Here is a 24,345-nt window from a genome sequence, read left to right on the forward strand (position 1 = left end):
GAGGTGACACCACACTGTATGTGTGGCCCAGGAGCTGCTCTTCGGCTTTGGTGAGGCCACTGCGGTATTGCAGAGCCATCAAGGAGGACTTGCCCTGCAGAGGCACAAGACGGCACAGCCCGGGGCTGGTCCCCCTCCCTGCTCTTCGGAATCAAGGCACAAATTCCTGGCTCTCCTCTTAGCAGGAGGAGGAGTGGGGAAGCACCAGATCCTCTGCGGCCTCTCGTTATGCGCAAGGTTTTCAGCGAGGGCTGGAAAGGTGTTAAACCGAGCGGGGTCTTCCCCCCTCTCCCAGCCCCTGCCTTTCACCTTCCTCTGCTTTAATGGCAATCCCTTCAAGAAACAGAACAAAGCCTGATGCTTGACCTCCAGGAGATCTGGAAACCAGCTGTGTTCGCCGAGCAACGTCAGATCTGAACCTGGTGGTATGAAGCGGAGCTATTAAACGCGAGAGCACGGGTTTTACAAGCACTGCACCCGGACCATTATTCCATAACCCCCACATTTGTTGTTTTCTGAGAGGGGCTTTTTCTTTTTCCTGCGCGTACACACACACACGCACGCACGCCAGGTTTCCACTGCTTGGGAAACAGCCCATATGTCTGAAGTTAACCACTTCAAGATATTGCCAAGAAAGGAGCTGGGATATATCACCTGAAAGTTGCAGAGCTGTAATAATATTTATGGAGCGCATTTCATTTCAAAGGTCCTCGAAGGTGCACGGCCTTGGAAGGCTGTGGCTGAAAGGCAGCGTCTCGGGGGTGATGTCCTCCACCAGCCCCAGCGTGGCACGTGGGGTGGGGAGGCAGGAGCAGGCTCAGCCAAGGCCAAGTCGGCCATCCTCCAGACATGGATGGGTGTAACAGGGGTCTCAAATGCTGGGACAGAGAAAGCAAAAATGTCCATTATTGATATGTCTTGTCTGACCTGTCTGCAGAGGGATTAGGGTCTGGCGTGGAGATTCAGCTTGGAGAAGAGAAGGCTGCAAGGGGACCTTCGAAATGCCTCTAAATATCTGCAGGGTGGGGGTCAGGAGGACGGGGCCAGACTCTTTGCAGTGGTGCCCAGCGACAGGACAAGGGGCAACGGGCACAAACTGAAGCAGAGGAAGCTCCAGCTGAACCCGAGGAAGAACTTCTTCCCTCTGAGGGTGACGGAGCCCTGGCCCAGGCTGCCCAGGGAGGCTGTGGAGTCTCCTTCTCTGGAGATATTCCAGCCCCGCCTGGCCGCGGTGCTGTGCAGCCTGCTCTGGGTGACCCTGCTTGGGCAGGGGGTTGGGCTGGGACCCACACAGGGCCCTTCCAACCCCTGCCATGCTGGGATTCTGTGAGATGGATGGTTTCAGGTCTGCTCCTGGACAGCTCGGTGTTTGCTGTGGCTGTTGTGTGCTGGCCCGTTTCAATGAAAGACCACAAACACCCCAGTGGGAGCGGTGAGGACCGGAGCAGGGACTAGGACTGGCCAGTGAGCTGTGCTGGTGGTATCTGCATGGCCATCCTTTTCCCATTTCTGTCTTTCACCCTGAACCCAGCAGAGAAGAAGCAGGACCCCGTAGGGAGCTCATTCCCTCTGCACTCCTCTCTGCCCAGCTGAAGATCCTGGATGGTTTTAAAAGACGAGATTTAAACAATGTCCATCAGATGAGTGCTTGCAAACTGCACCAGAGCAGACCCTTTCGCCTCCTCTCCCTGAAGAGCTTTGGTCACACCTTAGATAAAGCTTTGCTGGGGGTGGGAGCAGCAGCAGAGCAGCACCGTGGGCTGGGGACCCTGCAGCCCCAGCTGCTCTGATTTTAGGGGGCCTGAACTTTTAAGCAGGACCAAAGACTGGACTCTCCTTTCCATGTGCTTCAACTTGGTCCTTGTGAAGTTTCACTTGCAGTGATCTGGGGGGAGGGAGGGGAACTTGCACAAGACTCCCAGCAGGTCCCTGTCCTGTTGTGAAATGGTTTGCCAACATGTCCCACTGGGAATGGGTTACTCCATGCCCAGGAGGGCTTGTGATGATGGTGGGGTTGCAAAGGGAGGCTGTGCTCCTCCTGCTCGCTCCAGGCTGCAGCGAGTCTGGTGGGCTCCCGCGGGGTGGTCGGCATCCAGCCCCGCACAGTCTGCGACCGTGGCACGGCCTAACGCTGCTCTTTGCTCTGTGGCAGAGGATGGCAAACCGCTCAACCCCCACCTGGGGCCAGCTGAGGAGCGTCTCGCCCTGTACGCCCTGCGCAAGCAAGGGCTGGTGCCGGAGCACGTGGAGACGAGACCTCTCTACAGCCCTCTCCAGCCAGAAATTGAGCAGGTGGGTGGCATGACGTGTCCAGGACAGGACTGAGACCATCATCCAGCCAGGTTGGACGGGGCTTGGAGCAACCTGCTCCACTGGAAGGTGTCCCTGCCCATGGCCAAGGGGTTGGAACTAGATGATCTAGGCTGGAGCTCAGCTCTGTGGCTGGCTTGCTTAGGGTGCTTGGGGAGATCAATGCCAGCCTCCCGTGTTCATGTTCATCAGCGTTTGCTCACAATTCTGTATTTTTTTTTGGGGGGGGAAGCCGTTTCTGATCTGAAAATCTTAATGCAGAATTCTTCTATAACGGTAACGACGCTGCAGGCTCCTCCGGCAATGTGGCAGCCTGATTTCTGCAGCATGAACCTGCCCTCGGAGGTGTAACGTGTTAGTAGTGTTAACGCTGTTGCAGACTGGATGTTTTTAAGCCAAATGAAAACCAAACAGGCTTCCATCCAAACCCAGCTGAAATCCAGGTATCTGTATTGAGTGTAACCCCTTTTCTTTAATTAACACGTGTGTGTAGTTTACGCATTTGGATCGAAAAAATGCTGCTTCCCAAAGAACAAAATGATGAATTATCATATGGCATACATGTTCCAGTTGTGTTGCAAAGGCAGTTTCGTAAGTCTGGCTCTGCAGATGGTGTAAATGTGCAGAGCCACTGATCTGCTTCCGCGGGTCGTTTTTAACCAGACCACCTCTCCAGTGGTGGAGAGAAGAGCTACTGGCAGGAATAAATGCAGTGGCAACTACTCTAACACCTTGTCCTGTTAATTCACCCAGCGAAAATGATGTTCAGAGGCAGGAGATGGCTGCTATCAGCTGAGAAAGGGGTCTGTGTTCTGCTTACAGGTATGGGTGTTGTTGGACCAGCCATGGAGACTAGCAAGGGTGCTTCCTCCATGACGCGGGGTTGCGTATGGGCAGAGCAATCAGGCTCTGCCCTGCGCCGGTGCTTCGAGCCGAGAGCATCGGCTCGGGTGGTGCTGGGTCCAGGGGATTAGCCTGTGTGACTCGGTACGTGTCGCATTCAGAAGGTTCCCCAAAGCACGGCTCCGGCCCGCTGCGAAGCCACAGAAGGGGCTGGCTCTGTCGGGCTGTTCGTAGCGAGCTGGAAGCCAGGTTGGGCTTTTAAAATTTTCTGCTGAAATGGAAGATTTTCTTGCCAAAACGCAAGCAAACCACAAACCCCTCTGTGACGGGCTGATTGTCAAAGGACGGCTTTTTTTTTTTTTTTTCCTTTCAACCCTTGAGACTGCGCAATAAAATATTTTATTGGCACCCATTGGTGTTTTACAGTAAAAGAGACCACCTAAAAACATCTCCCCCCCTGAGATTTCAGCTGCGTTTGTGCTGCTCTCTCCCTTGAAGGATTTTGTGAAAGTGGGGTTAGATTCCCCTCTCCTCATCCCATCCTCCGCTCCAGTGGACAGAAACCCATAAACCAGCTGTCCAGCTGCTGACAACTGGTGACACCGTGGAAAACAGGCGAGCTAGGTCCACCTCCCGTGGACCTAGTCTTTAGTCTGTGCCTGTGTAAAGATAGTCAGCCAGGGAGAGTAAAGCCAGAGTGCACCTTCAGCTTATCCAGACCAACTACTGACGTATCGCAAACCATTAACATATAGCCAGCTATCACTAAAATAATTTTAATATAATACTTTATGACAATTTTCCATTAAGGAAACCTTAGTTTTCAGCTAAGGAACACTGGAGCGCTTGATATTTTTTCTCTCCACTATTAGGTCTTACTGAGGAAGGTAACCCAGTTAGGAGGCTCACCAGGCTTCACGCGTCTTTCTTTCCAAACAGGGAAAGCTACAGATGTGGGTGGACCTGTTTCCAAAGTCTCTGGGTCAGCCGGGCCCCCCTTTCAACATCACGCCACGCAAAGCCAAGAGGTAACTTGTTTTTCGTTTCTCACTCAGTGAGGTGCTGGTTCCATCACGTCCTGTCTGTGAAGGGAGTGGAGAGGGCTTGGAGATGTCAGATGGGGAGGCATTCACCTGCCCAGCTATGAAACATCCATGAAGGCTCATCTTCAGAGAAAGATGAGTCACATCTTAGCTCCTTCAGCTAAATAAAGGAGTGGCACAACCGGGCTGTGTAGGTGTGCTCTGGAAGAAGATTTCCACCCTTTCATGTTGCTTTTATTCCTGGGGCTGTACAGGTTCTTTTTGCGCTGCATCGTCTGGAACACCAAGGACGTCATCCTTGATGACATCAGCATCACTGGGGAGAAGATGAGTGACATCTATGTCAAAGGGTAAGCCAACCCGCTCCTGCATCCTCTGGGTACCGTAGCCCAAAGGCACAAGAGCAGCAGCGAAGGAGCTGGCGTGGCTCTTCCGTCGACATAGCTGTGGTGAGCCTCATCTGGAGTAGTGAGGCCCCATGTGCAGTACTCTGTCCAGTTCTGGGCTCCCCAGTTCAAGAAAGATGAGGAGCTACTGGAGAGAGTCCAGCGGAGGGCTACGAGGATGAGGAGGGGACTGGAGCATCTCTCCTACGAGGAGAGGCTGAGGGAGCTGGGCTTGTTCAGCCTGGAGAAGAGAAGGCTGAGAGGGGACCTTCGAAATGCCTCTAAATATCTGCAGGGTGGGTGTCAGGAGGACGGGGCCAGACTCTTTCCAGTGGTGCCCAGTGACAGGACAAGGGGCAATGGGCACAAACTGGAGCAGAGGAAGTTCCGTCTGAAGATGAGGAGGAACTTCTTCCCTCTGAGGGTGACAGAGCCCTGGCCCAGGCTGCCCAGGGAGGCTGTGGAGTCTCCTTCTCTTGAGATATTCAAGACCCACCTGGACAAGGTCCTCTACAACCTACTGTAGGTGACCCTGCTTTGGCAGGAGGGTTGGACTAGATGACCCACAGAGGTCTCTTCCAACCCCTACCATTATGTGATTCTGTGGTAGGCATGAAGCCCTGTTGGGATGAAGGGGCCGTTCTCACCTCTCCAGCTACGGATCCAGCTTCTTGGCGGATGTGTCTCTGACGGGCTCTTAACTGCTTCACGATGTCAAGTTTGTCTTTGCATCTCTTGGATGCTTACGTGACAATATTTGCGTTTAGAGGGAGAAGAGGTGGGGAAGCAGCTGAGCCACTGGCGAGAAGGGCACGTAGTCTGCATTTCCGCTGCCGTCTCCTTCCCAGCTCCTCTCCCAGGACAGCCGTGGGCTTGTTCCATGTACGTAGGTTGGCGTGTTTGCATAGCTGCTTTTTTTTTGGAATTCCCTTTTTTCCTTGAAACACACAAAAATGTGGCAACCAGCAGTAACTCCTCTGGCACATTCCCTGCTCTGCCTGACTCCATTTATGTTTTATCTTGTGTAAAATGCTGCAATCCCAGCCAAGGGACTTACTTATTTTGTACATTCTGTGGATTTATGGACAGGAAGAGGTAGGATTTTGAAACAGACTGTAAATCCCTTTTTTACAATCCCAATTTTCCTCCTGTAAAACCAGAATGCACGCTGCTTACCTGGTATTCACATCAAGTGCATTGTTATCGGCTCCAGCTAAGCTGCTCGGTGCGCTTCGGGGCTCCGAAATAGTGGTGCTTGTGGGGCATTACTGGGAAGGCGAGAGCATCCAGCGCTCGCTGATGTCCCTCGCCTGGCTTTTGGCATCCCCAGTGACCAAGCAAATCTCGCAGTGCTGTAAACGAGTTAAAAATCTTGCTCAGCTTCCTCATCTTCCCCCTCCAAATGGCTGCATCATTAGCATCTCTGGGTACGGCCTGAAGAAGCCTGGTGGGAGGGGAGGCAATGGTCCTTCTTGTCCTTAAGCATCTGCCCTACAGACAGGGGATGCTGTGGGCAAAGTGACCTCCACCACCATGGCGTGGGGTGGCTTTGGTGGGGACCGTTCCTTCCATCCACCGCTGCCTCCCGAGCAGGGGCTGGAGCCTACTTTAGGGTGAACTCGGAGGAGAAGGAGCTTTTACCTCTGGCTTTCCTTCGGAAGATCTCACAGCGCTTCTCTGAGGAGGCTTTTGCCAGTTTATTCTCCAGTTTACCCATTAGGCAAGGCAGGGCTAGAATCTCAATCTCTTGGACATTCGCTTCTACATAATATGTAAATTATTGCTGAGTGAGTCAGGCAGGTAAATGAAATATGCCTGAGGCAGTGGCTGTTTATTTTATTTAATTTAATCAGCCTTACAATAGCATGAAGAGGTCTCAACCAAGAGAGTTTTGCAAGGTTGAGCGCAGAGAGACCTTCTCTTCCGAAAGACTCGTGCTGTAGGCAGACAAGAGAGTGGCAGCGTAGGGAAATCATATTCTTTAGGAACTGAAGATGTTTTTCTGAGTTAACAGTCCTCTCTGTCACTGTCATGGGTGGGGGATATTTTTATATGGTTTTCATAGTGACTTTTCCAATGAGAAGTTTTACTTCACCGGGAGGATGGACCAACACTGAGCCACGTCCCATGGGAGGTGGGAGGTTTTCACTCATCTTGCAAGTTTTTGGAGCTGTTTCAAGGGAAAGCCGGTACTGTTTTGAGCCAGTTGGACTAGAAGTTTCCAAAGTCCCCTTCCAACCAACCACCACTACTAAGATTTGTCTGATATTATGTAGCATCTTTAAAACTTATCTGCATCCTCTTTTGGGTTCCTAAAGAAAAGGATGGCTGCTCTGTTTGGCCAGGTTGGGTCAGCCTGCCCGACTGCGTCTCTTCCTGGATTCTGGTGAAAATTAACCCTGTCCTGGCCAAACCCAGGACAGATGGTCAGTGTCCTCCAAGATCTTGCGCTTGTGCTGAGCAAAGAAGGAGGTGTGCGAGTTTTGAGAACAAGGTCACCTCTTAGATTTAAGAACCTAAGGTATTGCAGAGGCCTTAAGCTGCATGGATTTAAAAAAACGCTGAATGAATGGATTGGCTAAAAATCCACCCGGTCCTATCAACTACAAAACCATTATCCATAGCTCAGGAATTCTCTGACCTGCAAATGATTGCAGTCTGGAGAGGTGTGTTGGGAAGGTATCAGGATGCGTTTGCCTCAGGCCCGTACTCTTCCCTGGACATCTGCTGTTGGCCCCGGTCAGAAGTAGGATACTGGGCGAGATGAGCCTTTGGTTGGTCAGAACGGCTGTTCCCACGTTATGTTTTGAATTCTGGGGCACCGTGGGTTGAGTGCTTTTGCTTTCTGGCATCTCTTTCCTGCAGTGGGGCGGGTGCAGCAAGTTCTGCAAGGAAAAAAGAGAGAGACATGCAAATCAAACCCTTCATTTGTCCTTTTGGTGGCCTGCAAGGAGAGGGCGCCCACACTGCATCCTCCGAGGGTCCCTGCCAAGCTTTGAAGGACGGGGATAAACACACGGGCTTGCCATTTGCATCCTATCAGATCAAATCAAATAATGCAGTCACCATTTAAGTATGAGTGTAACCTCATCACACAATTCCCACTGCCACCAAGCCCTCTCTGTCCATGTAGCACACGTGGATGTGATGCGCGCTGCAGGATGAACTTGAGTAGACCTCCATTCCCTGTCTCCCACAACACATTTGGAGCTGCTGCTGTGCTCCTCTCGAGCACTGCAGAAGAGGGAATCATTTGTATAGCTGGGCAAAAAAACTTATTTTCAAATGAAGTGGAGAACAATCAGACGAGATAATTGTTTTCATTTGAGATTGTCTCTGAATCTTCTGGCTTTCCTCCAAAAGGGCTCTAAATACACAAATGGATGTGTTTTATTGTTTTGTTTTGTTTTGTTTCGTTGATTGCTGAAGACTGAAAAATTTTGGACAGGGAAAGAGGGAGCATGAAAATCCGACAGTTGCAAAACTCACAGCTGGAAAAAAGTAGTTGTTATGGAAACAACTACTCACAAGCGTACCTCATGAGGTTCAACCAGGCCAAGTGCAAGGTCCTGCACGTGGGTCGGGGCAATTCCAAGCACAAACACGGGCTGGGCGCAGAATGGATTGAGTGCAGCCCTGAGGAGAGGGGCTTGGGGGTTCTGGGGGTGCGAAGCTGGCCATGACCTGGCAGTGTGAACTTGGGGAGACCCCCCCCGGGAGTCCTGTGTCCAGCTCTGGAGCCCCCAGCACAAGACAGAGCTGGAGCTGTGGGAGTGGGGCCAGAGGAGGCCCCAGCAATGATGCGACGGCTGGAACCCCTCTGCTGGGAGGAAAGGCTGGGAGAGCTGGGGCTGCTCAGCCTGGGGAGGAGAAGGACAAGGGGAGACCTTAGAGCAGCTGCCAGGGCCTGGAGGGTGCTCGAAAGAAAGGTGGAAGCAAGCTTTTTAGCAGGGTGATAGGACAAGGAGTAATGGCTTTAAACTCAAAGAGGGGAGATTTAGATTGTATCTAAGGCAGAAATTCTTCTCCATGAGGGCAGTGAGGCCCTGGCCCAGGCTGCCCAGAGAAGCTGTGACTGCCCCCTCCCTGGCAGGGTTCAAGGCCAGGTTGGACGGGGCTTTGAGCAGCCTGATCTAGTGGAACTAGTCCCTACCCATGGGATGAGAAGATCTGTAAGGTCCCTTCCAACGCACACCATTCTATGATTCTATGAAAGTTTTCAGTTTGCCCCTGGAGTGGTTGCGGAGTGACCACAGCAAGCTTCAGAAAGGGAACTCTGTCTAATGGGAGTGGCTGGGGACCACCCTGGACACATTAGGCTTTGGCCACTCTGGGATTTTCCTGGGGAAAAACTGCTTGACCATTTAGGACCTTCAAATAATAGTCTTTGAGAGATCAACAGAGAATAGAGCGGAAAAAAATGGCCCTTTGGTCCTTTAGCATCACTGCCTCGTCAGCAGGGCTGGCTTTAGGGGCTAACTACAAGGTCAGTTTGTTGGGAAGCCGACAGAGGGGAAAGGAGCTCTCACCAAGGCCGGCTAGAAGCTGACATGTGCTTGTGGGTGGGTAAGTGACAACCTTGAGCCAGAGCTTAGGGTGCTGATGAGTTTTTAAAACATCTATAAAATGCAGGGGAGGGAGAAGAAGAGATTGCAGAGTTTCTAAGGCTGCTACCACCAGCACTGGTTCATCTCCCAACACTGCAGGGACTGTTGCACTCCCTCTCAAGTCTCCTACGGGCTCCAGGTTACCCCTACAAATGGGAGCCACAGGGAAGAGAGACATTTTATTGCCTGCTCATGGCCTCTGTGATGCTGAGTGAACTCCAAAATCCTTGGTGTGTTTCTAGTTTTCCAGTCCTTGGTGTGTTTCTAGTTTTTCATGCAATATGTTTGCGTTTTGCAGCTGGCTGGTTGGCCACGAGGAAAACAAGCAGAAGACAGACGTGCACTACAGGTCTATGGGAGGAGAGGGCAACTTCAACTGGAGATTCATCTTCCCCTTTGACTATCTCCCTGCTGAGCAAATGTGTTACATCGCAAAAAAGGTGAGTGTCCCTGGACAGATGCTTCTACCTTCTCAGAGAAACTTTGGGGTGAAATGTGCTGCATGATCGAAGACCTGCAGAACTGCAGGACAAACAGAGCTATGCACGGCTCAGCCTTACCTCTGTGTTATTTGAAACACAAAGTTGTGGGTGCGTGGGGACATTGGTTTAAAAAAATCCACATTTTGAATATGTTTGTGGGGTCAGAATGAGAGGTGGCTTTGTAGAGAGAGTCTGGAGAGACTGACCCCCCAGGAAACACTCCTCTGGACTGGAGGCAGCTGAATATTCATGCAGTGGGGTCAAAGTACTCTCCAGGTTGCATCGGACTTCCAAGATGCCTACTCAACAACAGGGTTACTCCAAAGATGGAGCTGGCATTTCCACAGGGGTGGTTAGATGTGCACCTCTGGTCTCCAGCACAGTGTAATGGGCACCGTGCTGTGCAGTAACTTCACAGAAGGGCTGAGGAGGGGTGGAAGGAAGGAGATGCCTCCAAGTGCCTGAAGGGGTAAGCAAGAGGGATGCGTAGGGGAGCAAGGGTTGGGATGTAGTGTTGATGCAGAGATGGCAAGAAATGCTTTGGTTTGGGATTCAGGGTGAAGATGCCCTTGGTCTAACACGAGAATTTGTTACTGAGCTGGAGAGTGAACAGTGGGTGTGATTTTGGCCCCCTCATTCCTGCGTCTGCCGTTGGCTGTTGCTTTTGGCGTTGCTTAGAGACATTAGCACAATGCGATGATCAGATGTGGACTGGGAGTTGCATGGAGGGAAGGAAACAGGGATGGAGTTGGGGTGCACACGTGGAAAAACGCTGCTGAAAATTGGACTGGGTCTCAAGGAACGCTTTAGGGGAGGGAGGTTTGTTTACTTCAGTTTGCTGCTCATCACCGGGAGATGAAGAGGAGTATTGCTGGGTCTATGTCTCTGTGTGGAGAGCAGGGACAACCCCTGCTTTCAAGACTCAGTCCCGTTTTGTGACACCTCCTGGAAAGCTCAAACCCCTTCAGCCCCGAATCTTCACCCCTGCTCCCTGCCTTGCTCCTGTCAACGTGGCCTTGGTGTTCGTCTGAATACAAAGACACCTCGTTGCAGTGGGACCATCTGCATCCACAAAGCTCGCCTGGGACCCCCATCCCAGCTTGTTTTGTGGGTCACCAACGTCCCAGCACAGCCTGGGCTGGAACTGGTGCTTCGGCGGGGAAGATGCTGAGCAAACTCCCCATCCCTCGAGCCAGACGGGCCCCGCGAGGAGGCCTAGTTTCAAAATGAATCGCTGGATAGTTAAACTGATTGACAGAATCATAGCTGTACCCATTTCACGCTTCATGTTAAACAAATCAAAAGTACAGTGTGTACTACATTCAATTATCCCCCTTTGAAAAAGCAAAGACCCCTCTATAAACCATTTAAGAAAATACATCCCACTGTGCTGATATTGATTCTCCTCCGACCACATGTCTGCCAACACTGTATCAGAAAATAAACAGCTTGTAAAACCTCTCTGTAAAGGAAAAAATAATGAATGAAAAGCCATGCTTTGTGTTTGTGGGACACATTCCACTCTGGCAATTTTTGATCTCACCATGTGCTGTTTGAACTCCGGGTTCATTACTGCTGCTGTAAAAGCCCATGCGCCGAACTTTGAACACAGGCGATGGAAAGTGGAATTTAAATCAAAACGATCAGATGGCAAATTCTGAGCTTCTAAAAGCCACCTGCACCCAGCCTGGCCGGTGTTGGCCCTCGGAGAGAGCACCGCTGGGAGGAAAGCAGCTTCCAATTTGCTCTCCTTTGTTTGTTCCACTTGCCTCCTCGCAGGCTGGAGCTCCCTTTGGCACTGCAGGATGAGCCTCAGGAATGGGTCACCCCAACCCAGATTGCAAATGTTCTCCCAAAAAACCAAGGATGCCCCGGAGTAGAAGGGGCTCTGTGATGGTTAGTTCTGGTGTGCAGGTCTGGGGGGAGCCTGCAAACCCGGGGAAAACCCAGGTGCCACATGGTGGAACTGGACCCTGAAGCCTTGGGATGACCAGCGGGAGCTAGGATTGTTTAATCCTTGCCACAGCACTGGAAGTTTTGGGAACTTTATCTCCAAAGCTTCAAAGCATTGGGATTGCTTGGGTTTTTGAGGCTTCAGTCTTCCCACGGAGCATCTTGAGGGAAAGCAGGAGCCTGTAAATCCTGTGAGCATCAGTTCAACTTATAGACTGGAAGTGTAGGCTCCTGTTCGTGCTTTTCTAAACATTTTAACCTTCTCAGAATATTTTTTCTATCCATGTCTTCTCTTGCTGGAGTAATGGTATAAATATTATGCTTCTCATGCTGAGAGGAAGAACTTCTTCCCTCTGAGGGTGACGGAGCCCTGGCCCAGGCTGCCCAGGGAGGCTGTGGAGTCTCCTTCTCTGGAGATATTCCAGCCCCGCCTGGACGTGGTGCTGTGCAGCCTGCTCTGGGTGACCCTGCTTGGGCAGGGGGCTGGGCTGGGGGACCCCAGAGGTCCCTTCCAACCCTGAACATTCGGTGATTCTGTAAAAGGAATTTACCCCATTCTGAATTTCAAAAAAATCCCCATGGGAGAGGAAGTCCTTTTTGGGACAGCTCTTCTAAAAATACATAAATGCACATTTCTTTAACATCCTCTCTCAACATTTATCCAGAATTCCCTTCTTCCGTTCTTGCTTCTTTTTGTGCCATCTTTCTCTAGAAGGCGTGGACAAGTCACGCCGTGTTACCTGCATGGCCAGAGTGTGCTTGCAGCTTGCCGAGTCCTGAGAGGAGACGGTTGCTTGGACTGCAAGCCGTGCAGCCGTTTTGGTGAAGGGGTCAGTGCACACAGCGTGCCGGAGCGCTGTCATTTCGCAGGGACAGCTGGGGTGGAAAGGTAGATTCAGCGCACTCACACGTTCGCATGAAGTTGCATATCGACTTCAGCAGCGGAGGAGCAGGCTGGTCTAGGTCCCAGATGAACGCGATGCTCTGCTTCCAGCCAGAGAGAAGAGCAGAAGTCTGCAGGGTTTAAACTTTCGATCCCCAGGTCTAAGCCTGGCAGGCTTTGACTCTTGCAGACGATGTTATCAGATGGCCGTGGTACAATCAGAGTCTATCAAGAGCGACGCCGAGACATGCTGGATGTGGATCACGTTTCACTGGGCACCCAGTCAGAGAGGTGCTCAGGTCCCTCGTCTGGCAGGCGCTGTGGAGGTGGAAAATGCATGAAATATTGATTTTGAAATGTTCAGCTTTGAGTGCCAGTTGCAGCGGTAGCTGACTAGAGCTGCCAGATCTGAATTCTAGAGGTCCTCTAGGGCAGAAAAACCTTGACACTGAATGTCTGAGCAAATGTCATCTACATAAATGAACATTCAGGGTGGAATTTCAAGAGCATCTCAATATACAAGTTGAAAAATTTTGGTGCTTGAGTGGACCTGGAAATAAACCACTAGGCTGGAGCTTCTAAGACCTGCGTCGCTTGTTCATAACCCATCTGAAAATTGTTGCATAAAAGAAATTCCAGGAGGTGAACATAATGAGTATGGGAGCATGGTTGGCAATTTAAGATCCATGTCATGCCATGCCATTGGCAGAAACCAGACCAAGGAACATAGCTGTTGTCTTCATACCCGTTCTGCTACTAGACTTTGGTGTTAGGTGTCAACAAGAAAACGAAATAGTGATGCCAGAATACAAAAGAGTCTGTTTTGCAAAGCTGAAGAGAGCCACTGGAAGAGGACCCATACCTCTATTGTAGAAGAACCTGCAAGCAACAGTCTGGTTTGTTCAGTGGGAAGGTTGGGGCAGTTGTGGTGAGGCTCTTTTACAAGGAGCTCTTGCAGTCACTTGGTTTCTCCCACTTTGTGCTCTAAATGAAAGGGGCCCATCCAAGTGTTAAGCAGCTTAATTGCAACTTACCTGGGCACAAAACCGCACGGACTTTGAGGTGGAGATCTTTGAACATCTGGCAGAGGTGGGTGCATGCTGCTCACATGGCTGGAGGTAGGTGGCCCTAGAAGGTAATCCCAGGAATAACCCTGTGTCTGTGAGATATCGGTGATATCTCTTTGAATAACTGAGACTCTGTTTCTGCAAGGTGTAGCTGAAGGCTCCAGGTTTGCTGGCTCTGGCATTGACTATAACAACAAACCTGACATTTGGAAGGGTTTTTTCTCTAATCAGCTGGTGGCACCCCAGAAATCGTGCTAGATAGAGGTCTTCAGGAGCGATATGAGAAAGAGGGAGGTTTGAGGTTTTAAACTCAAGTAGAGAGAAAAGTGCAAAGGCATTTGAGGGAAAAGCAGGGAAGAAGGGGCTGTAACTCACAGCTTGTTTCATTCTATTGCTGAGTGGAGCCAAGAATAAATTCCCCCCTCCCTGGCATGGAGGCTTTCCCAGATCCATCTGGCTTCATCGATTCCAGTTACTTTGTCGGCAAATCCGTTGTAGCGTGCTGACGTCTTCCTGGTACTGACAGCTCTGACCTGCAACGGGCCAGACCCTCGCTTGGTGCGTTCCTCCAGGCCCGGCAGATTGGCACCAGCTGGGAACGAGGAGCTGGTGCCATTGATGGGGCGTGCGGGGATGTCCCCGTTGCAGTTGGTTTCGGGTGGGGGAGGCTGAAGCTGTGCAGTGATGGCTCATAGCATGATGCTCCAAGTTGGCTCAGAGCTTGTGGGCAGCCTGGGCTTGGTGTAGCTGTCAGACAGGGTGAGAGTTTGCCCAGGAGGTCAGTGGGCGGCCTTTCTGTTGTTTAATTTTTATGAAAAAATAGCCAGGTCTGTGGGGTTTCTGCAATTCACCCCTGTGTCGTCCTTGTTCTGTTACGTTCGTCACTGGATCTCCAGAGGGTACCAAGAAACCTCTGTGCTCTGGCTGGTTTTGGTTTGAAATTTTGGGTAATGAGCACTGAATTTTGTTGAAAACAGTTAGTATTTCATTAGACTGAAATTTTCATTCCTTTTTGGTGTTGGAAAGCTAAAAAAAGGCTACTGCCTTTTAGTTTTGAACTTTTTCCTCTTCTGTTCCCTCTCCTTTATCACGTCCTTCCCTGTTTTTCTTGGTGACATCAGAAAGCAAAGCAAAAGACAAAATGTTCCTTTTCCTTCCACATTTAGCCAAAATGCTACATTTTGAATGGACTCCAAGCACGTTTTTTTTTTTTAAGAGGAAGGCAGAGTTAGACAAGGCAGACATATATTATGCATTTTAATGGGAGTGCAACAAGTAGATGCAATGACACAACAGTCTTCTGTGACAGGACAGGGGCAGCAGCCATGACCTGGGATGCACCAGCAGTCTCCGTGGTATTCAGACAGGAGTTACTCTTCCGAATTTTACTTGCCAATGGGTGTATGGAGAGAGCGAAGCATGGCTGCGTTGAGAACTGAAGGTCCAACAGTGCTGGTTCATAAACCGGCCAGGACTGGGACCCCAAGGCTTGGAGCTACCTAAAAGGCAACAGGCTGGTCCCATGTTCCTGGAAAAACCTGATAAACTCTGCCAGAAGAAAAGCGTGGGAGGTTGAGAAGATAGCACTGCAACGGGTGGTTCCAGGGACCGAAATGAGAATACGTGCCCGAAGGCAAGTATTATGATTTATTTCACATTGATGGTGTGGTGATGCCTGGAGTCTTCCTCCACGTATTGGCAAGGCTGTGCCCGAATGTGCAGCAGATTCTTGGGGTTTTGCTCAGCTGCCACCCTGATCGGGGGAAGATGCAGAAAAGCGAGTGCCAGGAGACCTGCGATGTCAGTGAGTTGGCAACAGCGGGGAGATCAAAGAGGTGAGCTGGCCTGGTAAAAGTGCGATAGTGAGTGCTCTCAGCTGTCTTCTCACTTCAAAGGGATGGAATGTCCCAACGGGATGAGGTTCAGAGAAGTGGTTTCTCAGCACCTCAAAGGATGGCCCTGCGGGACGGCCTTTCCTGGCTTCTGCAGGGGAAGAGGCTCTTGGCTGACCTCTGAGGGGTTCTCCTGCACGGCCGGGGCTCCCCAGCTGCTGTGGGGTGAGGGACCTGATGCTCTCCCACATGCACGTGCTGAATCGGGACAGGCTTGCTTGGATCCGAACATGCTGGGGCCTCCCTGCCTGCCCGAAAAAGCGGGGTTGCTCCTTACTTTGTATTCCACAGCACATAAGCAGCCCAGAAGAAATGCAGCCCTGTCAACACCTTCCTAGTGATATGAGCTGATTTTTTTTTTTTCTGCCTCCCCTGCTGCATTATTCACGACCGTAAAATATTCGCCAGCCTCGCCTCTCCCCTCCGCACTGCAAAACAAAACCCCCAAACAATAACTCAAGCCCCCTTCCTTCCCACGGCTTGCAAAAGGCTAGGAAATAAATTTCTTGCCGTGGGTTGTTTTTATAGTGAACTTTCGTAGCTAGATTTAATCATGGAGGTGAATTTCACACCACCTTGAAAAGGACCCATAAACTTTTCTCAGCATCGGATTCCTCCTTCCCCAACTTGCCCTTCCATCTCTGCTCTGCCGTGTCCCCAGCTTCACGGGGCTCCGAGGAGGAAAGCTTTCCCACCAGCCAAACCACGTCTACAGTGTTTTTCCACAAGAAAGGCCAAAGCTGTACAGATCGTGCTGGTGTTGTACGAGCTCCGCATTGCCACCCGGAAAGGGTCGAATCCTGCCCGAGTCATCCTTCATCGGGCAGGGAGTCCCTGGCAAGCCAGGGCATTTCCATCGGGGGTAGAAGTGGTGCTGGGGAGGCAGGGGGATGCAGCGAGCATCCGCCTGGCCAGGGCATGGGTTTTGTTTGCTTTGAGTGTGGGCAAGTTCTTGGGTGCTGCAGTGGGAAGGTGGAAACCCAAAGTCCTGCATGTTTGCCAGCAATTGCATGGTCACTCCCTGGGGACGCTTATCAAGTTGTGTTTTATTGCGTGGGAGATGACCGTAAGGCACCACTGTCTCTGACCCGGGTCCGAGGTGATCTCCTCCCATCCCAGGAGAGCTCAGCCAACGCTGCAGATGGGGAAGGAGCCCACCAAGAGGAGGAGGATTGCTACAGCAGCTCAGAGACTGGGGCAGTACATTGGGTCTCACAACAGCTTGCCCCTTCTCCTGGTTCCTCCTCTTTCCCCATCAGGGCACTCATGGGATTGGGCCTTCCAGCAGGCAGGACCTTTTGCCAGAGAGCAGAGCTGCCATCACCACACCTCCCTTTCAGAGGGGCTCCTCAGGTGCAAGGTTTTGCTCACATTTGAATGTGGGTGGATGGGATGGTGCAAAGAGAAGGTCCAGCGTGTGCTTGGAGAGGTGCTTCAACCCAGGCAGCAGTGTTGGAACACGGACACGTCTGACGAATGCAGATGTGGTGAAATCAGCCTCTGAGCTGGGGACATTAATTATCCCTGGAGAGGAGCAGGCACCTGTAGGGCATATTTCACGAATCCCAGAATCCCAGCATGGCAGGGGCTGGATGGGACCTCTGTGGGTCCCCCAGCCCAGCCCCCTGCCCAAGCAGGGTCACCCAGAGCAGGCTGCACAGCACCGCGGCCAGGCGGGGCTGGAATATCTCCAGAGAAGGAGACTCCACAGCCTCCCTGGGCAGCCTGGGCCAGGGCTCCGTCACCCTCAGAGGGAAGAAGTTCTCCCTCATGTTCAGCTGGAGCTTCCTTTGCTTCAGTTTGTGCCCATTGCCCCTTGATGGGTCTGCCTGAATTGCCCCAGCAAAGGGCAGTCAGAAGGAGCCTGTGGTGTCTTGCTGTGGTGCACACGATGGGAGATGGGTCTTCCTCCGCCTCGCAGACCCGAGAGGAACCTTTCCAACCCATGGTGAGGTCATCTGGCCACCGCCTTCTTTAGGCATGGGTACATGGTTCCTGGGGGCTTTCTCCTTTGGATGACTAACAACCCTTCTGCAGCGTGGACCCAGCCACTATACAGGAAAGGGAAGAATCACCGTGAGCTCCTTCCCTTTTTAGCAGTTTTAATTTAAAATGACTTATAAGCTGGGAAAACATGCCCCCCCGCCGCCCCTTGGATAAACATACATTTTAATACATTGCAATGAGCAAGGGAGGAGACATGGAAGTTTCCATTGACTTTCTTTTATTTTTGTAGATTATAAAATATTTAAAATGCATAAATAAAATGCTCCATTGCAAAAACGCTGGCACGTTTTCCCAAAGCAAGGCGGGGAACGGAGCTAAATTGAAATATAACCGTCCAGGGTGATCTTTTAAAGTGAAACCAGTTTCAATGGGATTTAAGTGCCCACAGTCTCCCTGCTTGAATATTTATGTTCTTATGGAGTGTGACACATTCTTTTTTTCCCCCCCTTTTTTTTTTTAATATTGCACGATATAATGAATCAGAGTCTTGTAGCCACCGCGGTGAATTTATGGTGCTACGTATGTGTCATGAATAATGCTGAAGTTTCCTGGTTTTAATTAAACCTGTTCCGTTTGTGATACTGCCATGTTGCAAGAGTGCAGCAGGAGGCATCGCCCGGAGGAGACACCTCTGAGCCTGTGTCAGTAGACACCAGTCGTGACTCTGCCTCCTCTTTGCAAGCGTTGGCTGGAGCCAGAAACAACAAGACCTTGGCTTTTTGTGCGTCTCTGACTCTCTCTTTCTGTCCTAACATTTCTTAGTCCTAACTTTCAAGCATCCCAAAAGTGGTATTAGATCCCTGTTGGGAAATATTACTGGTTGCAACCACATAAATAGCAGATTTTGTGGCATGGGCACATATCCACCATAGATTACAATGATGTGACCGCAAGCGCCTTGTCACAGTGATTGGATTCAAACCATCCTTGTTAGAGAAGTCTAATTTAAATGTTCCCCTCCGCTGGCTTTTTGGAGGTGTTGGTCTGACTACCCAGAAGGCAGACCATCTGCCTTGCTGTTGGTGTATCCGCTGTAGTAAGTGGGCCACTGCAGTTGCAAACTTCTAATGGGTGACTGTTGTGTAAATGATCTCCTCTCCAGAAAGTAGAAATGTACTGTGTCCAGTTCAAGAAAGATGAGGAGCTACTGGAGAGAGTCCAGTGGAGGGCTACGAGGATGAGGAGGGGACTGGAGCATCTCCCCTACGAGGAGAGGCTGAGGGAACTGGGCTTGTTCAGCCTGGAGAAGAGAAGGCTGAGAGGGGACCTTCGAAATGCCTCTAAATATCTGCAGGGGGGTGTCAGGAGGACGGGGCCAGACTCTTTGCAGTGGTGCCCAGTGACAGGACAAGGGGCAACGGGCACAAACTGAAGCCGAGGAAACTCCAGCTGAAGATGAGGAAGAACTTCTTCCCTCTGAGGGTGACGGAGCCCTGGCCCAGGCTGCCCAGGGAGGCTGTGGAGTCTCCTTCTCTGGAGATATTCCAGCCCCGCCTGGCCGCGGTGCTGTGCAGCCTGCTGTGGGTGACCCTGCTTGGGCAGGGAGGTTGGGCTGGGTGACCCACAGAGGTTCCTTCCAACCCCTGCCGTGCTGGGATTTTGTGAAATTGCTGCCTCATCCTATTGCTGAGCTCCATACGGAAGCTGTCTTCCAGGCAGTAGCTACTCCTCGTTACTGCGTCTGGGTTGCAGAACTGATGGGTGACAGCTCCTGCACTGCACAAGGGCTTGGTGAACGATGGTTATCACAGGGGATGCTCACGGTCTAGTTTTCATTCCAGGTCCTTTGCAAATAGGCTTCTGGGACTGCTGCAAAACCTTTCCGCAGGTTTTCACGGCAGCTGTAGTAGCAGGGAATAGACAACACATGGCCCATCTAAGAGAAATGAGCAGGGCATACAGACAGTGAGAGATCTCACGTTATAAGGACTGAAATCCAGTGTCACAGTGCCACGGCTGGATTGGTTGTACAGGGAGCCAGGCTCTGGTCATCGTGGTTTGCTGGTGCTCTGAATCTCTCCTTTCTTGAGCTTGGATGTAGTAGTAGATATGGCAAACACATTATGTAGCTTGGCAGTAGCCTGGTGTAATATTAGCAGCAGATTTACTGGGATACCATGTCCAACTCTAGCATTCACCTGTCCTGAGAATGAAAACCTGGGAGATGTGTGGAAAAGATCATAGAATCATAGAATGGTTTGGGTTGGGAGGGATCTTAAAGCTCATCTGGTTCCAACCCCCCTGCCATGAGCAGGGACGTCTTCCACCAGACCAGGTTGCTCAGAGCTCCATCCAACCTGGCCTTGAACTCTGCCAGGGAGGGGGCAGCCACAGCTTCTCTGGGCAGCCTGGGCCAGTGTTTCACCAGGCTCATCGTGAAGAATTTCTTCCCAATATCTCATCTCAATCTGCCCTCTTTTAGTTTAGAGCCGTTCCCCCTTGTCCTATCACTACACCCCCTTGTGAAAAGCCCCTCTCCATCCTTCCTGTCGGCCCCCTCAGGTACTGGCAGCTGCTCTAAGGTCACCCCGGAGTCTTCTCAGATGAACAAAGTCATTTGAGAACTGAGAAATCCACCACACAGTGAGCTGCTATGAAAGCATCAGTCTCTTTCTTTATGTGTTCAAGTCTAATAAGTAAACTTAGGAGCCACAGGCTACCTGCAGGTGGAAGAGGTGTTCGCAGGTTGCAAGTTGGCCAACAGCACAACAGACTGAACAGCAGATCAGAGCAGTGGTGGATCCAGACTTGTGCAGGGCTCTGGAGTGAGAGATGGCAGAAGGGAATGGGACATATTTGAATTGCCTACCATAAGTGCTAATTTAAATTTAATTCCCATATTTTTCCATTAATTAAGAGGAAGGTGAAGTTTGGCAGCACTGGCCCTCAACACTCATTGCTCTCTTCTCCTTGGAGAGTTGCCCTCATCTAACTCATGTGAATATGATGCTGTCACTCCAAAAGACCCTATTTGCAAGCTCGTGGTACCTGTTTGCTAAAACATTGTCACTAAATTAAGGCACAAATTGATACCAACCCAGCTTCCAGAAGCACCCTGGGTTTTCCACTGAGCATGCTTGTCCGAGAACTGGCCAGTGCCAGTGCTGTCCTCCTGCGGCTCTGGCCCTGCCGAACTGGACCAGGACACACCAAGAGCATTATGTTACAGGACTTCCACTGCTGTGAGATAAGAGTAGGCAGGCTCTGCCTGTTTCTATTAATGAGCCTTTTATTTTTCCTTGGTCTCTTTTCCGGTGTGATTTAGGAGCACTTCTGGAGCTTGGATAAGACAGAAAACAAGATTCCACCGCAGCTTATCTTCCAGGTCTGGGACAACGACAAGTTCTCTTTTGATGACTATTTGGGTAAGTCAGGAGAGTTTTTTGGCTCTATTCCTGCTGATGCAGACAGGAAGGAAAAAAAAAATATTGAACCCTTGCAGGGTGTGAAGAAAGTGTAACCAGACCAGTTTCAGCCACTGAACAGGATTCAGTGTCAGCAGAAGTTCAGGACTGATGATGATAAGCCGTTTGCATTAGGCAGATTTCCAGTCTCAGCCTGTGGCAGCCTGTTCCAGGGCTGACATCTTGTTGAGAACGTCATCAAACCCAAGAGGCCACCGCCTTCCAGGAGAGCCCCAAATCTCCGTCACTCCGCTGAGTCTGTGCTGAAATGTGCTTATTGGGGCTAACCGTCTGTTTGGGCTGAGACCACCACGCAGGAGCACTGACCCGACTTGCCCTACCTGGGGTGTTTAGACATGAACACAGCTTGATCCAGCACTCGCCGTTTTCAGTGCTAGGCTCATTAATCATCCTCAGAAATCTAGGTTTAGGCCAAGAAAAAAATAAAACAAAAAAAATCTAATAGGAAGGATAGCAGAGCCGTGCAGCAGATTATCTGTGCAGAAGCTGCAGGCTCCAGCGTTATGGTTTTTTTGGTTGGATCTTGTTCTACTTTTCTTTTTGCCACTAAAAAAAAGTTCAAACATCAAAAGCTTCATTAAGGAAGTACATGATCAAGATGTTTCTGAATCCTGTCTTCAATTAATTACATAGTCTGAGTGCTGAAATCACCTCTCCAAGGTGTGTTTTCCAGTTCTGGCTCTACACATCAGGAGCCCTTGGCTGCCAACATTGTTTTTTTCCAAATTCCGACAAATAAAAGTGGTCTTTGGCTTTTATAAAGCACTTTTCATCCATGGCCCTCAAAGGTGTTTTACAACCAACCTGATCTGTGCTGCTGTTGTCACTGGTTGCAAGAATCTGTGGCACAAAAAAGCCACAAATACAAGCGTGAAACTGAATGTGAGTTGTCCACAGCAGTGTAAGAGGCTGCTGTCCCTCAGCTGAGCCACAGGACCAGACCCTGTGTATGTTCTTTGCTGTTCCCAACCAGAAGTTAAATTAGTGTAGCAATGTACATTAAATACAGGCACTTCCAACCAACGCTTGGAGAAGTGAGCTTAAATTTCCTAAAGGCTAGACAAATGTGCTAATTATTGGATCACTCTGTCTGAGAAATAAGGTTTCGTTTTTGTGGGATATCCTTCATATTTAGTCTGCTGCAGTTATTCACCTGGGTGGGGCAATATGGTAGCCTGTTTGGAGATCTGCAAGCCTTCTGCCCAATGCTGTCTGTTATATTGACTGGGCTGTGGGCGTGTACGATTTGAGTTTTACCTAAATCTCTTAGTCTTCGTTAAAAATCTCAGCCTGCCTGGTTGACTTCACTGTGAATCATCCAACACTGTGTCTGTCTAAGTCAGTGGGTATTTTGCAGCCTCTTCTAGAAGGACTTCGTGGCTCAGGTCTTCCTAAGCACAATGGTGATGCCAAGCGCTCAATTCCTAGGCAGAGCCACTGGCTAAAACTAGCACTGTGCTTGGAAAATAGGGCTACACTTGAACTTGCTCCCCCCCTTGCTATGTGGGTGTCTGCCCAAGCTCCCTGAGGTCAGGATGGTGCCACACTGAACGTGTCATCAGGGAAAGAGTCCAGGTTTTAAGGACCTGTTACACCGAGATGTCTTCCCAGTAACGATCCTCCTTGCAGGCTCCATTCAGATGGATCTCAACAAGATGCCGAAACCTGCCAAGACCGCTGAGAAGTGCTCCTTAGAGCTAGTAGATGAGACCTTGTCTTCAGGTCGCTTCGTGTCACTCTTCGAGCAGAAAACCGTCAAGGGATGGTGGCCCTGTGTTGCTGAGCAGGACCAAAAGAAGATCCTGACGGTAAGGTGGCCTCTTCACATGTTCTCTCAGGGACTCGCTCAAAGCATTGAGGAGGGATGTGGCTGGGCCAAGCACATGCAGGATGCCATGGTTAGGGCAGGAAATGCAGTCTTGGGCTGCAAATTTTACAAACTGGACCAGCTTTTGACAGCTGGATGTTCTCCAGGATTTGTCCAGCGGCACACAACTGCCCCAGAACAAATAATTTGTTCTGTGGGATTTTCTGCTGTGGTTTTTGGAACATGCCACCTAATTTGACTCTGTGTCACATCTCTTCTTAATGATACTGTGTTGTGACAAGCGCCAGGGACAGGTTTCAGCTGTCAGACTGACGGATTGAAATGGAAGTGTCTGGGCTCCTGTTCAAGTCTTTGGCAGCTGTTCAGTACAGGTGAGGGAGTCCAGGCGGTGAATTAAGTCATTCAACAAAAGACCCCTGAGCTGGCTGCCTAAACGTGGGTGTCAGTGACATTTGGGATGTCCTGTGTGTCAGCTGAGCACACTGCAGCGGGCAGGTGAGGGATCTGTATGAAATCCACTCTTACCGGGCTCCTTTTTGGTAGCGATTGGATGATGCTCAAAGCACTTTTCCATTCTCCAATCAATATTTTGCATCATACATTCGTGTCTCACCTCTCCCTTATTTTTTAAGTTTGTTTTTTTTAACCTAAACAGGGCAAATTGGAAATGACTTTGGAAATTGTGGCAGAACAAGAGCATGAAGAGCGGCCAGCTGGCATGGGTCGGGACGAGCCAAACATGAACCCCAAGCTGGAGGACCCCAAGTAAGAGCACTTTGAATGGGAAAGTAACCACTGGGGCACAGAGGTCTCAAAGACCAAATTGAAAAACTGGGTTCCTTGTTTGGGGTCTGCTGTCTGCAATGGGCTTGCTCCTGTGCAGGCTCCGTTTCTGAGCTGCTGATGCTCAGAGTGTACGAGTGGAGACAATCCAGGGTGGCTGGAGAGCTGGTCTGGACCCCAAGGAGGGCACTGGACAAAGTCTACCCAGAGGGATGTGGGTTTTCAAGGTGAACCGCCAGCTCGTTACAGCAGGGCGTGCTCGTGGGGTTGGGGATCCAGGAGGGTGAAATTCAGAACCTCAACTTTGTTTGGCTCCAGGCGCCCGGAGACCTCCTTCCTGTGGTTCACCTCCCCGTACAAGACCCTGAAGTACATCCTGTGGCGGCGGTACAAGTGGGTGGTTATCCTGGCCATCGTGCTCTTCATTTTGCTGCTCTTCCTGGGGATCTTCATCTATGCCTTCCCGGTATGATGGGTGCAGGAGAGGATGTTGGGACTAACCAAGGCCCCAGGTGTTCCCCCAGGTCTCTGTGGCTGACCAACCTCTGTGCTGACAGAGATGGTCTCAGTGCACGTGGCTGCGAAGTCCCTGGGGAGCAACCTGGTGGACCATGGAGGGTCAAAAAAAAGAGTCTGTGCTTCTGGTCTCTGCTGCAGGCTCACTGCAAGGTGCTCCCCTTGGTGTTTCAGTTCGTGTCTAACGATGCTGAGGTTAATTTATTGTTTTCAAAGAGGTCGAAGCAGCTGATGCCAGAGGTGTTGCAGGGCTGCTGGGAAAATCCTTGATAAACACACAGTCTAATTAGCAATGCAGCCATTTTACAGGGCTCAGCAGA

The 24,345-nt window shown here is 50.6% G+C and overlaps 1 protein-coding gene across 7 annotated transcripts in view; it reads left to right on the top strand.

Annotated features, from left to right (window-relative positions):
* Positions 1-24,345, top strand: part of DYSF (dysferlin) — a 116,187-nt gene that overhangs the window by 85,842 nt on the left and 6,000 nt on the right. For all 7 annotated transcript variants that reach the window (XM_075420220.1, XM_075420222.1, XM_075420225.1 and 4 more), the window contains 8 exons: positions 2,153-2,292; positions 4,093-4,181; positions 4,451-4,546; positions 9,488-9,629; positions 20,739-20,838; positions 22,528-22,706; positions 23,382-23,491; positions 23,828-23,975. In XM_075420220.1, the coding sequence (XP_075276335.1) occupies positions 2,153-2,292; positions 4,093-4,181; positions 4,451-4,546; positions 9,488-9,629; positions 20,739-20,838; positions 22,528-22,706; positions 23,382-23,491; positions 23,828-23,975 (1,004 nt within the window). The remainder of the gene's footprint in view (positions 1-2,152; positions 2,293-4,092; positions 4,182-4,450; positions 4,547-9,487; positions 9,630-20,738; positions 20,839-22,527; positions 22,707-23,381; positions 23,492-23,827; positions 23,976-24,345) is intronic.

Source organism: Opisthocomus hoazin, chromosome 5 (genome assembly GCF_030867145.1).
Source record: "Opisthocomus hoazin isolate bOpiHoa1 chromosome 5, bOpiHoa1.hap1, whole genome shotgun sequence".
Taxonomy (NCBI): domain Eukaryota; kingdom Metazoa; phylum Chordata; class Aves; order Opisthocomiformes; family Opisthocomidae; genus Opisthocomus; species Opisthocomus hoazin.